This window comes from Elgaria multicarinata, chromosome 5, assembly GCF_023053635.1.
Source record: "Elgaria multicarinata webbii isolate HBS135686 ecotype San Diego chromosome 5, rElgMul1.1.pri, whole genome shotgun sequence".
Taxonomy (NCBI): domain Eukaryota; kingdom Metazoa; phylum Chordata; class Lepidosauria; order Squamata; family Anguidae; genus Elgaria; species Elgaria multicarinata.
Window position 1 is genome coordinate 2757953 of NC_086175.1, and position 14825 is coordinate 2772777.

A 14825-nucleotide genomic window follows, 5' to 3' on the forward strand; every position below is an offset into this window, starting at 1 on the left:
TAGGCCTAGATATTTGTACGAGTTGGCCTGGTTGATTTTTACCCCCCCCCCCCCAATTGACCAGGGAAAAGTAACCCTCCTCCTAGAAAAAACCAGAACATTAGACTTCTGGTAATTAATTGAAAGGCTGTTGTTTTGGCAAAAGGCCGCAAAGCTGTTCATTAGACGCTTTAAACACAGGCGGGTTTGCGATATAAGTACCGCATTGTCTGCATAGAGTAGAATTGAAACCTTTGTTAAGCCTATCTTTGGTGGATGGGATTGTATTGGTACAAGAGAAGATGGAAGATCGGCTAAATATAAATTAAAAAGAGTGGGAGCTAGTACGCATCCCTGTCTGACCCCACGCAAGGAGCCAATCTCTTTAGTAAAATGGTCAAGATTGCTATAGCGGACCTGGCTGTTGTTCTAGAATAGAGTGATTGAATCAGGAAAAGGAGTCTCGGCTCAATCTCAAATGACTTCAGTTTGTTCCAAAGAAGATCACGGGAGATTGAGTCGAAGGCAGATCTTAGATCAATAAATGCAGTGAAGAGTTTGCCTCCCCTTGGTGTCATGTATTTGTGGACCAGATGTAGCAGCACTAGGCAATGGTCCAAGGTGGAGCATCCGGGCTTGAATCCTATCTGTTCTCTCCCAAGAATATCATTAGTCTCTATCCAGTCCTTCAGCCTACCATTTAGGAAACTAGCATAGAGCTTCCCAACTATGGATAGTAGGCTGATAAGTCGATAATTAGAAGGGTCATCTCTCGGGCCCTTCTTATGGATTGGGATGACAAACGCTCTCAGCCATGCCTCTGAGATTCGGCCGGACTTATTGATTAGAGAGAAGAGAGGGGTAAGGATTGAGGTCCACCATCTTATGTTATTTTTTAGCATCTCTGGGGGAATGGTGTCTGGGCCAGGAGCCTTGCCCGGTTTTAATCGAAGGATTAGGTCTGCTATTGTATTGACATCTACATCTGGCCAAACCGGAGTGTCTGAAGGAAGAGAGGGAATGAGATCTGGTCTAGAACAGTCTTGAAAAACAGAATATAAATAGGACTCCCACACATTTGCGGGTATGTGACATTCAATCTTACTGTTACATTGGTTCAGATTTTTCGCTATGATTTGCCAAGAAGTTTTAGAATTATTAGTGAGAGAGGCCCCTATCAGCAATTGCCATGTTTCTCTATTTGCTTCGCTTTTCTTCCGGGAGAGGAGCTTCTTATATTCCTTCTTTAGCTGGTAATAAATGCCAGGAAGAGATCTATCGTTGCTTAGCCTATAGGTATGGTATATAGAGTTTATGGACTTCCTAAGGCGAGCACAGTCCCGGTCAAACCAGTTATTTCGTGTAGCCCTATGGTGTCTGGAAGGGTTTGGTTTGCTCTGTAGGGCACTATGGAAAACTTCAATTAGCTCCTCATAAGCTGCGATGCACTCATCTGGGGACTTGATGGAAACTATCTTGTTGGTGATATCTGTGATACGGTTAGTCAGTGTGAGTTGGTCAAAAATTTGTGCTGTATCGTCGGTCCATTTAATTTTATTGGCTGCTGCATTTAGAGCTTGTGTGTCAAACAGAGGATGGCAAGGTAAGGACCTTATAGGCCCAGAGATGCATAAACATAGCTTAAGGGGTAGATGGTCGCTATCTGAGCGTTCAGCAACCCTTAGGTTACAGCTCATGGGGTCCAACATATTGTGTACCAAGATGTAATCGATCACGCTGGCTCCCCTGGAGGAGATAAATGTGAATTCTCCCTGATCCATATCGCTGCTGCTTCCATTCAGAATAGTCAAGTTGTTTTTCGCTGCAAATTGGAGGCAGCGTCCTGCAGAATTAACATAACAGTCCTTGGATAGATGTATGTGGGGTCTAAGACTTTCCTTACATGCTATTAAACTGGACCCACAGATAGTTGGATCTGCCAGGAAGTCTCCCGTTCTTGCATTCAGGTCACTTGCGATAAATGGGCAGGAGTATGGATATTTAGCCATGAGCTGTGAGTAGAAACACTCAATCTTAAGCCAGGTGGCCATGCTTTCCTCTGTGCTGGTAGTAGGGGGGAGATAGGCATTAATCAGTAGGATAATCAGCTTAGTGGTCCTCAGTTCTAATGCCAGGGCAAGAATGGTGTTGTCACTGTTGTAAATATCCTTTACTTTGGCGTCCAGCGAGGTAGAAATAAGGCAGCATAACCCTTTTGAGGGTCTGCCCTTTTTATTGTTCGACGCCGCGGGAAGAGAGAAGGCACTGAAACCATTCACGTATATATCGCTACAAGACCAGGTTTCCTGCATTAGAGCAATATCAAAGGTGGCCAAGTAGTCGAGAAAGGACTTGTTCTCACTTTTAGAGCTCCAGCCAACCACGTTCCAGGATAGTAGTTTTAGGAAAGTTGTTTTATCTTTGTCCGGTCTAAGTCAGTCCATCTCAGTAATTGCGTCGAGGCATGTCCCCAGATTTGTCAGAACACATCCATTGTGTCCTTTTGTTTGCAAAATGGGAAGATCCGTGGTACATCTCTGTGTACGACTTTGGTTAGGGTAGTCTTGGGAATAATAGGTTGATCGGATCAATTCGGTTTCATTAGGCTTTGCAAAGTGATCAATGAGGGGGTTGTATTCAGTCCAGGAAATTCTGGGCATATCCGGCATCTGGTCCGTAATAGTTGGAATGGAAGGGGTCGCCGGCTTGAGATGTTTTTCAAGGTTGGCAACCACAATTTTAGGGGTGAGGGCTATATCCCTTTTAGGGCTAAGCTGGTGCAAGTCTACAGGTACATTCACAGCCAGTTGGATAAGATTGTTAGTCTTGTCTAAGGGGGGACACCCTCCATTAGGGATGGCAGAGGCCTGTACACAAGGGGCCGCTACAGAGCTGCTGTTCCGTTGGATTCTGTTCAGTAGAAGTTCTCTCAGCGAATTGAGTCTCAGCAGAATCCTTTGTTGTTCCTGTTCGGGAGAATGTCAAAATTGCCAATTAGACTAATTTCCTCTGGCGAGAAATCTGGCAAGAAATCTAGGCGAGCGTTTGAAATGTTCATTGAGGGACTGCCAAATTTAGTAAAAATATCAGGATGATCAGAGATGACAGCGCAGGGTTTCGGACAGGCATTTGGTTCCTCATATGAATTCAGCTCAATCAATTCCCCAGTGCGTGGGGGAGGAATGCAGGGTCTAGGTACTGACTTGATCACTAGGGGGTGGGCTGGTGACAAATCCTTAAAAACCTGTTTATTGACATGCCGATGTTTCTAAATGCCACTTTAGCTCTATAGATGTAGGAGGCTGTGTTAGAAGATGTGAAAGTGACAATAGCTCGAGCCGTAACATGATTAAAGAATAAATATTCCACTCTTTCAACTGAGGTTTGTTCAATCTGCAGCAGAGGAAGGGTCGATATAGTCTCTATTAGATGTTTAATACGTTCTGGTTGCGGCATAATGCCCCTTGGTTTCGGGTAGTTGGATAAGACTATAGTCTTTGTTTGGAGTTGAAGTTGCCAGAAATTCATTGCTGCACTGCTGTACACAGATTGTACAGAATCAGCTTGGGTAAGTGGGCTAGCAGAGGGCTTTTGTGGGAATGACCAAGGATCTCGAGAAGCGCCATCAGACGCAGCACAGGTCGTGTTTGGTTTTTTAGTCTGGCTGACTGCCTTACAAGGGAGGATCCTACTGGCCTCTGGATCTATGGCCAGAGGGTTCTTCGTGTTATCTTTTTCCTCCAGTTTTTTAAATAGTCGTTTGAAGTTCATTTTGCCTACAGTTTTAGGTTTAGTAGGAGCTTTTAGGTTTTTAGATTTTTTTATAGAACACTTTTGGAGCTTTCTTGATCTAAGCTTGGATTTAGAAGCGGTTAGGCTTATGCTTAGACCTGCTTTGTTGTTGTCTGCAACAGCAGCTTTAGGGATTGAAATGAAGGTGGACTTTAGTGATTCCGCATCCTTGTTAATGGCTGTTATCTTTCCACAGATAGAGTAGAGGGCTCCCCAGATATAGTTACCTCAGGGTGTGTTCCATTAGTCAGCTCAGAGTGTAAGGGGAGGTCCAAATTTGGTCCAATTGCCTCCTTAAAGTTTTGATCATTTGACTCAGCTTTGGATTCCTTCTTCTTTTTGGGGGTGCCATCATGCAGATTACCTAGCGCAAAAGTTGTTAGAGTAACCAGGAGTTCCCTACACTCTACCAGAAATTTATCAAAGTGATATCAGCATTCTGACTGCATAAGAGGCTCTGCATCTTCTCTAGGTGAGTATCAAGGAGGTCCCTTATTGTATATAGGCTGAACACAGACTCTTCAAAGGTTAGTGGTTGAGTTAGTGAAGAGAACTGTGGGAAGCCAGGGGACTTGCTCAGAAGAATATTAGAGCTGGTTTGGGGGGAAAGTTCAGTTGAGCAGTCAGAGTGAAGTCTGGGAGAACCAGAGGGGGGCGGTATTAAGCTGAGCCCTTCCTGTGATTCTTTTGCTAAAATGAGTTCTGTTGCTAAGCTGCGTCTGGAGTTGGTTGGAGATTCGCCCGCTTGTATCCTCATTATGCAGGGAGGGCCCAGCGACCTATCTAGCATATCCCCCTCAAGGGAGGTAAGTTCGGTGGTTGGAGTACACTGCTTCTCAATGTTAGGGCTGAGAAACTTTGTGATTTTCTGTTGCTTCATTTGTCCATGAGATCTTGACAGGGGCAACACGCCCTCGGTTGCAGGCACTAGGCCCTGTTGCTTATAGCATTTCCTAGTAAGAACCATTGCACACCGCAATGTTTCACCAGTCAACTAAGATTTTAATGTTTCACCAGCAAGGTGAGTCTAGGGTTGTTACAACAGTCAGAAAAAAGCAACCCCTTTTGGCAGCTCATCAAGCACCCTGCCTTAGAGAACAGGGCAGCAAGGGTAGTTAATTATAATAAGAGCCCACTTGGGAGTGAAGGTATAAGGTGGTATAAGGTGGTGGTATAAAGCAAGGAGAATAGGCCAAGAGGGTTGTGTGTTGTGATTGCCAGTAGAGCAGACTCAGCCCCGGTGACAATACTGCCATCCTCAGGCCGCTGGAGTGGACTAGAATTGACTGGACTACTGTCCCTTGCTCCCTTCCCATTGCTCACCTTCTTCCCTTTAATCTCCGATCTTCCGACAATTTTATACTTGTTGTTTCTTAGTTGATCTTGTCTGTTTCCTAGTTGGACCTCTATTTCGCAGCTATATGGTGTATTGTTTTATTGTTTAATTGTTTAACACCTGTCCGTCAGTCAACAATTCGTGGGGAGTGTGGTAATAAAACTGATTGTTGCAGCTAATGAGTTGAAGCTGTAGAAACTGTTCCGCATCGGGCTCTGCTTCAGCCTCAGTTTGTTGGCATTTTTCCAGCTCACCTGCTTTATCCTGAAGAACTTGTAAGGCTCCCACTTGCTCATTACCCGTACAGACTTAAAATAATAATAATAATAGCTGCAGAGATAGTACCGGACCACAAAGGGGAAAATAGAAGGCTGTTCCACAGAGATCACAACAGCACGTCTTAACACCGAACAATTTTGTAGCTTTGAAGAGAAACAGAAACTGAAGCGATATAAAAACGAGCTAAAAAGATGGACTTCCTATTAGTTAAAGAAAAATCTTGACCAGTTGTTGATCAAAGTTTTTAAGAACATAAGAAGTGCCATGCTGGATCAGACCAAGGGTCCATCTAGTCCAGCACTCTGTTTGCACAGTGGCCAACCAGCCATTGGCCAAGAATGAACAAGCAGGACATGGTGAAACAGCACGCTCCCACCCATGTTCCCCAGCAACTGGTGCACACAGGCTTATTGCCTCGAATACTGGAGATAGCACACAACCATCAGGGCTAGTAGCCATTAATTAGCCTACACCTCCAGGAATTTATCCAACCCCCTTTTAAAGCCAACCAGATTGGTAGCAATCACTACATCTTGTGGTAGTGAGTTCCATCATTTAACTATGCACTGTCTGAAGAAGTACTTCCTTTTATTCTCCCACCAATCAGTTTCATGGCATTTTGAGAGAGGAAGAAAAATGTCTCCTTATCCACATCCTCCATACCATGCATAATTTTGTACACCTCTATTATGCCTCCCCTTAGCCTCCTTTTTTCCAAGCTAAACAATCCCAGTTGATGTAACCGTCCCTCGTAGGGGAGATGCTCCAGCCCCTAAATAATTTTAGTTGCCCTTTTCTGACATGATACACACATGCAGTTCTAAGTGGACACTTAGTGCTTGTCAGAGACTAATGTGCAGCACTTTTAAAAAGTGTCGTGGTTGAATGAGATTTTTGAACTGATTCACAGAAACAAGCAACAGCACTTTGCTGTTTGAGGACCTGAAATAAGCTCACGGAAATTTAGAGTGTGTATGTCTGCATGTGTGTGTATGAGAGAGAGGGAGGGAGGGAGAGAGAGAGAGTATATATACACATACAACTGCAGCCCTAAAAGTCACATATTGAATGTTTTTGTCTAAAACATTATAAATGGTAGTTATTTATCTGAATCAGTCATTTTTTTTCAATATGTTTATTGCTCAATCCACAGATCATTGCAACACATACAAACTTGACATTTTGCTATACTATACATGATAAAAATTACATATGGTTAAAAATTACAGAGCTATCAAAAACATAACATGCATTACTAAAAGGATAGTAAGATAGGAGCACAGCGGACACACAGAAACCTTTAATTGCTTCTCAATGACATTTCATTTATATCTCTGAATCTTTATAACAACACACACCAATAGTATCTAAAAACTTTGCTCTACATCTATTAGCTTTCACTGCAAACAGTGCAACCCTTTGTATCACATATGGGTTGGTTGGATATAATATATAACTCAGTTTTTCCTTAGCACCCCAGTATTTCACTTTCTTTAAAAAAGGCTCTAAATAACTTTTCCTTATATCTATATATAAGGGGCAGTCAAATACATAGTATGTTTTGTCCTCTGGAACTGGATCTCCACAAACACATAACCTGTCTTCTACTGGTATGCCATGGAATCTCCCCCATTTCATCACAGTATCCATTTGTTCAAACCTTAAACGTGTAAGGGCTTTCCGGTGTTCCATTTTCATGGGTACTGATAGGTATTTCTCAAGTTGGTGTAGATATTTTGTGCTAGCTAGCCATTTTGCTGTTCTGAAGCGCTGTTATATCAGTTTGCGCTCCTACGTCCAACACTCTTTGTTTAAAAATATTTCTGCTAGCTGTCAGTGTTGGATTGAGTGCCTGGTGAGAAAATCCAAAGTTTGGAACGAGTTTGAAAAGTTTCTGCAGCCAAAAGTTCCCTTGCACAGTGGACCTTTGTTCCTCCAGACAAATCTTTGGGAGTCTCTCTTCAGTTAAGTTACTTACTCTACACCAGTAGTTTACCATCCTTGCATATCTCAACCCAGAGATCTTTTCTGTACCCAATTCTGCTCTGGTTAAGTATGCTGGGGTGGACTTAGAGACCCCCAGGATCAGACGCAAGAAGCAACTTTGAACTCCAATTTTTGAAAGGTTTGCAAAGCCCCATATTTCTGCACCAAAAATTAGCGAAGGTATCACTTTTGCTTTGTAAATTTTTAAAATTGGGCATAATGTGCCTGGGTAACTGTAATTTAACAGTCTATTTAGAGATTGTAAAGAGGCCACTGGTTTTAGTTCATTTTTCTTGATTTGTGATGCCCAGGATCCAGATGCAGAGAAGTTAAGACCAAGGTAACAGTAACGTTTTACCTGCTCTAAGACCTTGGAATTAATAGACCATCTGTAGGACTTTCTCTTTTTGCCAAATACTACTACTTTGGACTTGTTATTGTTAATAAGTAGGTCATTTTCTTTACAGTATGCACTAAGCTGTCTCAAGAGTCTTCTCAAACCAGGTTGGAAGAAGTTTTGAGAGATTTGGAATTAACATGGTTAAATTATTTTCAATTAGAACAATGGACTAAAAATTGGGTAAGAGAAAATAGAGAATGTAGAAAGAGGACGAAATTTGAGGAATTAATTGAACAAAAAGAATTAGATAAGGGGCAAAATATAGGGATAAAGGGGTTAGTGAGTCAACTATATAATATATTAGTTGAGAAAGGAGGGCTGGATAGTGCTGGGAAAATGGTTTGGGAGACTGATTTGAAGATACAAATAGGACAACAGAGGTGGGATGGACTATGGAGACAGAGAGTGTTGAGAAATATGTCAGTAAGAATAAAGGAGAATTACTACAAACTTGTATGGAGGTGGTATTTAACTCCAGTTAGATAAAATAAGATTAATAAACAGCTTTCAGCAGATTGTTGGAGGGGTTGTGGTGAAAAGGGAACGTATTTACATATGTGGTGAGATTGTGTACATGTGCAAAAGTTATGAGATTGTTTTATGAGATTGAACAGATTGTGGGATTTAAAGTAGAAGTTACACCAAGGATTGCATCACTCTCACTGCATGATGATCTTAAATGTAATAAAGAAATGAAAGAATTGATAACGAACCTGCTGACAGCTGCGAGGTTAATAGTAAGTAGGAATTGGAAAATTACAGGAGATTATTGTATTGAAGAATGGTATAAAGAAGTGTGGGACATTGCTATAAATGATAAATTGACATGTAATATAAAAATGAAAAGAGGCATAGTAAAAACGAATGATTTTGAGAGTATATATATGGCAAAAGTTCCTGGAGTTTGTATTTTCTAAAGGAAGGGGGGATCCACCAACAGATGAAACTATGAGTTTTTGGAAGCAAGAATGAGATCCCGAGGTGGGGGGAGCACTGTTATGTTTATTATATTATCTTTAATAGGTTAACATCGAATATATGATAGTAAGGTATTATAATGTTTTTGTATTAGTGATTTTGATTTGTGTTTGTTGTTTCAATAATAAAAATAAAATTAAAAAAAAAGAGTCTTCTCAAACCCACTTGGGATGTTGAAAGTAAAATCATGTCGTCAGCATACAATAAAATGTTTACCGCTCTTTTTGAGATTTTGGGCATATGATAGCTCTAGTTATGAACAAATGCCACTATGTCATTAATATAAAAATTAAAAAGAAATGGTGCTAGGATGCAACCTTGTCGCACACCCTTGTGTGAAGGGATATGATCAGTAAGGACAAAATTTGAGCCTGCTCTAACCTTCAGATAGGTTTCGGAATAGAGGGCTTTTATTAATAATAGGAGCCTCCGATCTATATTTGTATTTGCCAGTTTTTCCCAAAGGCGGCACCTGTTTATAGAATCAAAGGCAACACTTAAGTCTATAAAGGCAGCAAAGAGCTGTCCGCCCTTAGCTGTGTACTTAGTTATAAGGTGTTGTAATGTGAAGCAGTTATCCAAAGTAGATCGTTGTTTCCTGAAACCACACTGTTCTTCTGCAAAAATGGCATTTTCCTCTGCCTAGTCCTCTAATTTTTGTAAGTGGTGCTTAGCATAAATTTTTGCAGGAATATCGATCAGACTGATTGGCCTGTAATTGTTGGGATCCTGCTGGTTGCCTTTTTTAAATATGGGAATAATTATACTGAGATTCCAGCCCTTTGTTTTGTCTAAAACATTATAAATGATAGTTGTTTATCTGAATCAGTCATTTGTAACGTATGATAATTTTGTGGCATCTTGGCATTTAAAGCAAGCAAAGCCGTGGTAAATTCAAAGGCAATATAATAAGCTACTCGATCCAAACCCTGCCCCCTTGCAACTGGCATAGAGAGAACCACACTGGGCTGCCTCTATGAGGTTGGAAAACCAATCTTGGTGAGATGAAAAAGCAGCCATTCTGGTGGGTGGGGAAGGGAGGCTTGGATATTATTTATCCTGAGCCTCCTCCTCTCCCCCTTCAAAGCACCCTTGCTAGACAGGCAAAAAGCCCATCTAGCAAAAAATTAAAGATAGGAGTGCAAGGAGGCTTCAGCCTGGTAGGGAATAAGGATCACCATTATTCCCAGTAACAAATCTCCATACTTCCATCTAATATAGAAACAGTTCCATAAACGTAGTTAAATTTATAACTTGCATTTTGTTGTTTTTGTCAACAGACTAATACAATTACTATCTGGAAAAAAATTTGTGGAATATAAAAGCTATTTATATGCAAGTTGTGTTCCCCCAGTTACAGTGCTGTATACACATTTCTTCTTCCAACCAGGTCTCTTTTGTAGATGGCTCATTCTGTAGCCCACTGCTAATACTAGAGAAAGTGTTGAACAGCATTCAGTTTTTAACAGTCATACACAATGTCAGATAGCTTCTAATACACATATTAGATTACAACATTGCTGGATTGCTTTTAATTTTGCAGAATCAGAATTATTTTAATTACCTTACATATCTTAGCAACATCCATTGACTTGACTATTCTGTTGAACTGCTGAAGTCCAAGTTCTTCCATTTGAAAAGTGGCCAAGTAACAAACAACTATCAGAAGACAAATTCATTATTATACAAGCCAAAGTGATTTGAGTGAATTATCAATTGTATTTTGAGTTTCTACTCTAAACTTTAGAAAATTATCATCCTATAATTGACATTTGGTATCTGTCCAATTAGATAAATAAATTAATAACTATAGTCACACCATTGCCTTTATTTTAGTACTATGTCTTCTAAACACCAAGATCTCCACGAGTTGAGAATCAAAGGTAGAAAAATACAAACAAACTCCGGTTATCTGAAATATACCAGCAACAGGCATTTGAAAGCTTTGCTAACAGTAAGATCCATGGATGCAAATCTGACATAATTTACTGGACTACTAATGTGGTACATACATAGAGATATGAAGTTCTAGAAAGGTTCAGCAGGGGGGTTAACTATTTTTCCCCCAAAGATCATTTTTGTTTTTTCTGAAAAATTTGAAAAATTGAACAGCTTTGGATTATGAAATAATTTATTTTAGAATTTAAGACAAGTTGTTTCTATATTGTTGCCCAGTCTTAGTCCCCAAAATGATTTCTCAAAACTATGTAATAAGAAGACTTTTATAGAAAGACTACAGATGTCAAATTCTGGGAATAACGAAGCCATGGCAGAAAATGTTTTTTTAACCCTTTCTGTAAGATTCTCAGCATAATTATTCCTTCAATTCCTCATTAAAATTATTGATCTACAGTTATTGATCTTTTACTGACAGACATTTAGAGATGCTCCAAGTCATGCTCAGTTTCCTAACATGTGAGTAGATTCACCACATCATAATGTGGAAGAAAATGTGCATTATTGACAGTTCGGTTTTTTGTTTTAAAAAGTCTTGGGTTGCCAAGCTTTTTCTGGTTAGATGCTGTAGCAGTCAATTGTTGTAGGTTATTATCCCACCTACATTTCTATTTTTTAAAAAATAATAATAAATAACTTTGAGGTTTGAGTCCATAGAATTTATTGCTACAATTTTTAATATCGTTTTCAATTAGTCCTCACCACTAAGGAAATCTGCCTCAACCGTTTAACTGCCACCACTAAAATAAACTTTATTTACCTAAAAGAAACTTACTAGCTGGGTACCTATGGCATAGGCAAGGGACTGACACCACCACTAGAGACAACTTTTCAAGGACTCCTCCCCCTTTAGAAAATGTTGCTTTGACCGCTTTATGCAGGGCTCCTGCATGGAGTAACAAAAACAGCCGTAAACACCGCTGTGAAAGAATTCTGGTGGTGGAAAATCCCCCAGAAGATAAAGGGGATTCATTTAGAGATGCCAGACAAGGTCTAAAATCTTCGGATGTGGACTCTGCTGCCAAAAAAAGACAGGAGATCTACGAGAGAGTGAGATCATGGCGTTTTTCAACTTTCTCTGATAGCTGTTTATGGAGCCTGGATGCCAAGAACTAAGAGCCGACAATTCTCATTGCTAAATTAGGTTGGACTTTAGCTAGCAACTGATTTTCGGTTGTCTCATTATCAGATCTGTTAATTTGGAACCTATTAATCAACTAGCTCTTTCAGAACTGTAATGAAGTTTCAAGAAGGGTAGGACCAAGCAGGGGACCCAGACAGACAAAAAAACTATTGAAAAACATTCTCTGTTACGTGTGTAGTGGAGAGAAGAGGATTTCTCTAAATGAGACAGCTGCTTGTTTATTTTCCTTCTCTTTACTTGTTAAATCCTGTAAGTAAACTAGAGTGCTTGCATAGGTTTTTCTCTCTCTTTTTTTTTATCTGCTCCCTCTGCCTTTCCACTGGGCTTTGAGGAAGATGGAATGTTTGGAATGTAAACAACAGATAATCGCTATAGAAACAGATAGTCTCCAGGCCAACCGCTGATGGGGTTGGGGGGGCAGGATGACTAGGAGTAGAACTGGATCTCTAGAGACACCTGCTGAATATTCTAAGATTGGCACCGGGACAAGAAGACTCTCTACTGATTTAGAACGAAAGAACCCAGTGGAACACAAGAAAGATACAGGGAAGATGGCCCCGCCTGACCAATCACAGAAAATCATTGAACAACTGAGTAAGAAGATGGATGAGATGGGAGCCAACATGGAACAGCGTATGGAGCAGCAGCTTAAAGAAACAAAGCGAGAGATCAGAGGAACGAAAGAGGAAATGATGCAAGAAATTTAAAAGATGGATAATGCTTTGAAACAAATGACGGGGGAGATCCAGGCAGTTGCAAATAGAGTGGACTTACTGGAAAACAAAGCAGAAGTTTTGAGCACAGAACTGGAGAAAGAACAGGACCTTCTGGCACTTAGGGAAGTAAAGGACAAAGAACATTGTTTACGTTTAAGATCTGTTCCTGAACCTATTCCGTAAATTGAAAGTGATCTTAGAAGCGAAGTGATTAAAAATGTGTCAATATTTATGGACACTGAGGATAGTATGGAAGCGGAAGTAGACCGTGTTTACAGAATAAACTCCTCATATGCATAAACAAGACGGGTTCCAAGAGACATTATTGTAGACTTTGTAAGAAAAACAAAAGGGACCAGATTCTCCAGAAGCAATACCAGAGTAAAATGAAGATGGAAGGCAAAGAAATAATTGTATTGAAAGAGATTCCAGCAAGAATTTTACACAGGAGGAAAGATTATGAATCCTGACGACTATATTGAAACAGAAAAAGATCAACTTCTGTTGGGAGCTCCCAGAAGGGATTGTCTTTACCTTTAAGGATTGCAGATACAAGCTGAATTCTGTACAGAAGGCAAGACACTTCGTGGAGACCCACAAAAAGAATGGGAGGAGACACAATCAAAATTGGAAGAAGACTTAAGCACCAGGGGTGCTACAAGTAGAGAATGAGACTGTCTCCCTTTCCCTTTTTTTAATATAGAGGAAAAGATGGATTATAAATTCTTAACTTGGAATATCAATGGGGCAAACGCTGCCCAAAAGAGAAAGTAAATATTTTATTACTTTAAAAAGTTAAGGCAAGGTATCATCTGCTTACAATAGAAAAAAGGATGTAAAATATCTAATTGACAAAAAACTAGGTGAAGAATTAATTGCAGCAAGTAGAAAAATGAAAAACAGAGTTGTCTTATATATTAAATCATATCTAAACCCAGAATTGCTACTAAGAGATGAACAAGGAAGATATGTAGGAGTTAAAATTACTCTAAATGGAGTATCAACATTGGTCTTGGGGGTTTATGCCCCCAATGACCATAAAGTGGAATTCTACAAGAAAATGACTACCAGTCTCTCTGACTTATCTTATGGTAATTGGTATTTGATGGGAGGCTGGAATGGAGTTATCTTGCTACAAATTTACATCGGAGAAAAAGATCCAAAGTCATCAAGGCAAACTCCCTAAAAGTTTTTTTGATCTGATGGACAATCTGGGCTTAGTAAACATATGGAGACACAGAAATGGCAACTCAAAAGAGTATACCTACTTTTCAGAAAGGCACAAGTCCTTCTCAAGAATAGACATGATCTTGACAACTAAAGAATTTCTTATAAAAGCAAAATAGAAATTTTACCCAAATCTTTTTCATACCACAATCTAGGGCGTATAGGAGAAAAGGTAAAAAAAAAAAAAAAAAAAGATGGAGATTAAACGAAACTTTGCTGCAAGATAAAAGCATGGTGGACAGCAGTAAAAGAAAACTGAAAGAATATTTTGAAATGAATCTGAATAAAGTAACAGATCTTCGAATGATCTGAGACGCAAGTAAGGCCTATGTGAGAGGACACTTTGATTACCAAAACAGTCAACTTAAGAGGAAAAGGGAACAGAAAACACAAAACATTTTGAATGAGATCAAAAAAAGAGAAGACCTAAGGAAAATGCCTGAAAAGACAAGTGTTCTCCAACAAATTAAAATGCTCCAACAACAATTATCAATGTTAACAATATGGGATATGGGAGGGGGGGGGAAACCTAAATTATATGAAGCAAAGAAGTTTCGAATCAGCAAACAAGCCAGGAAAATGGCTGGCTTAGAAATTGAGAAAAGAAAACAATAATTAAAATAAAGGAGAGTGAAACTGAACAGATGACACAGCCATACAAAGAGTTTTTCACCAATACTACTTGAATCTGTATAAAGGACAGGATATATCAGCACATCTAATGGATAAATATATTGAAAAACAAAGACTACTGAAAATTACAAAGGAACAGAAACAAATAATGAATGGACCTATAACAACAGCTGAGATAGTGGCAGTGATAAGAAAGATTAAGTTGGGGAAATGGTCAAGACTGGATGGACTGTCAGGTTTATATTATAAGATACTTGAGGATGAACTCCTACAACCACTACAGTCCACTATTTTGAATAGTGGAGGGAGATACCGGATACTTGGATGATGGTTTATATAATACTTATACCGAAAGGACAGGATTTGACCTTGACTAAGAATTATAGACCAATATCATTA

General features: G+C 39.7%; 1 protein-coding gene across 1 annotated transcript in view; it reads right to left on the reverse strand.

Annotated features, from left to right (window-relative positions):
- Positions 1 to 14825, reverse strand: part of CFAP99 (cilia and flagella associated protein 99) — a 118319-nt gene that overhangs the window by 77530 nt on the left and 25964 nt on the right. Inside the window, exon 3 of the mRNA XM_063125899.1 lies at positions 10315 to 10409. Coding sequence (XP_062981969.1) covers positions 10315 to 10409 — 95 coding nt within the window. The remainder of the gene's footprint in view (positions 1 to 10314; positions 10410 to 14825) is intronic.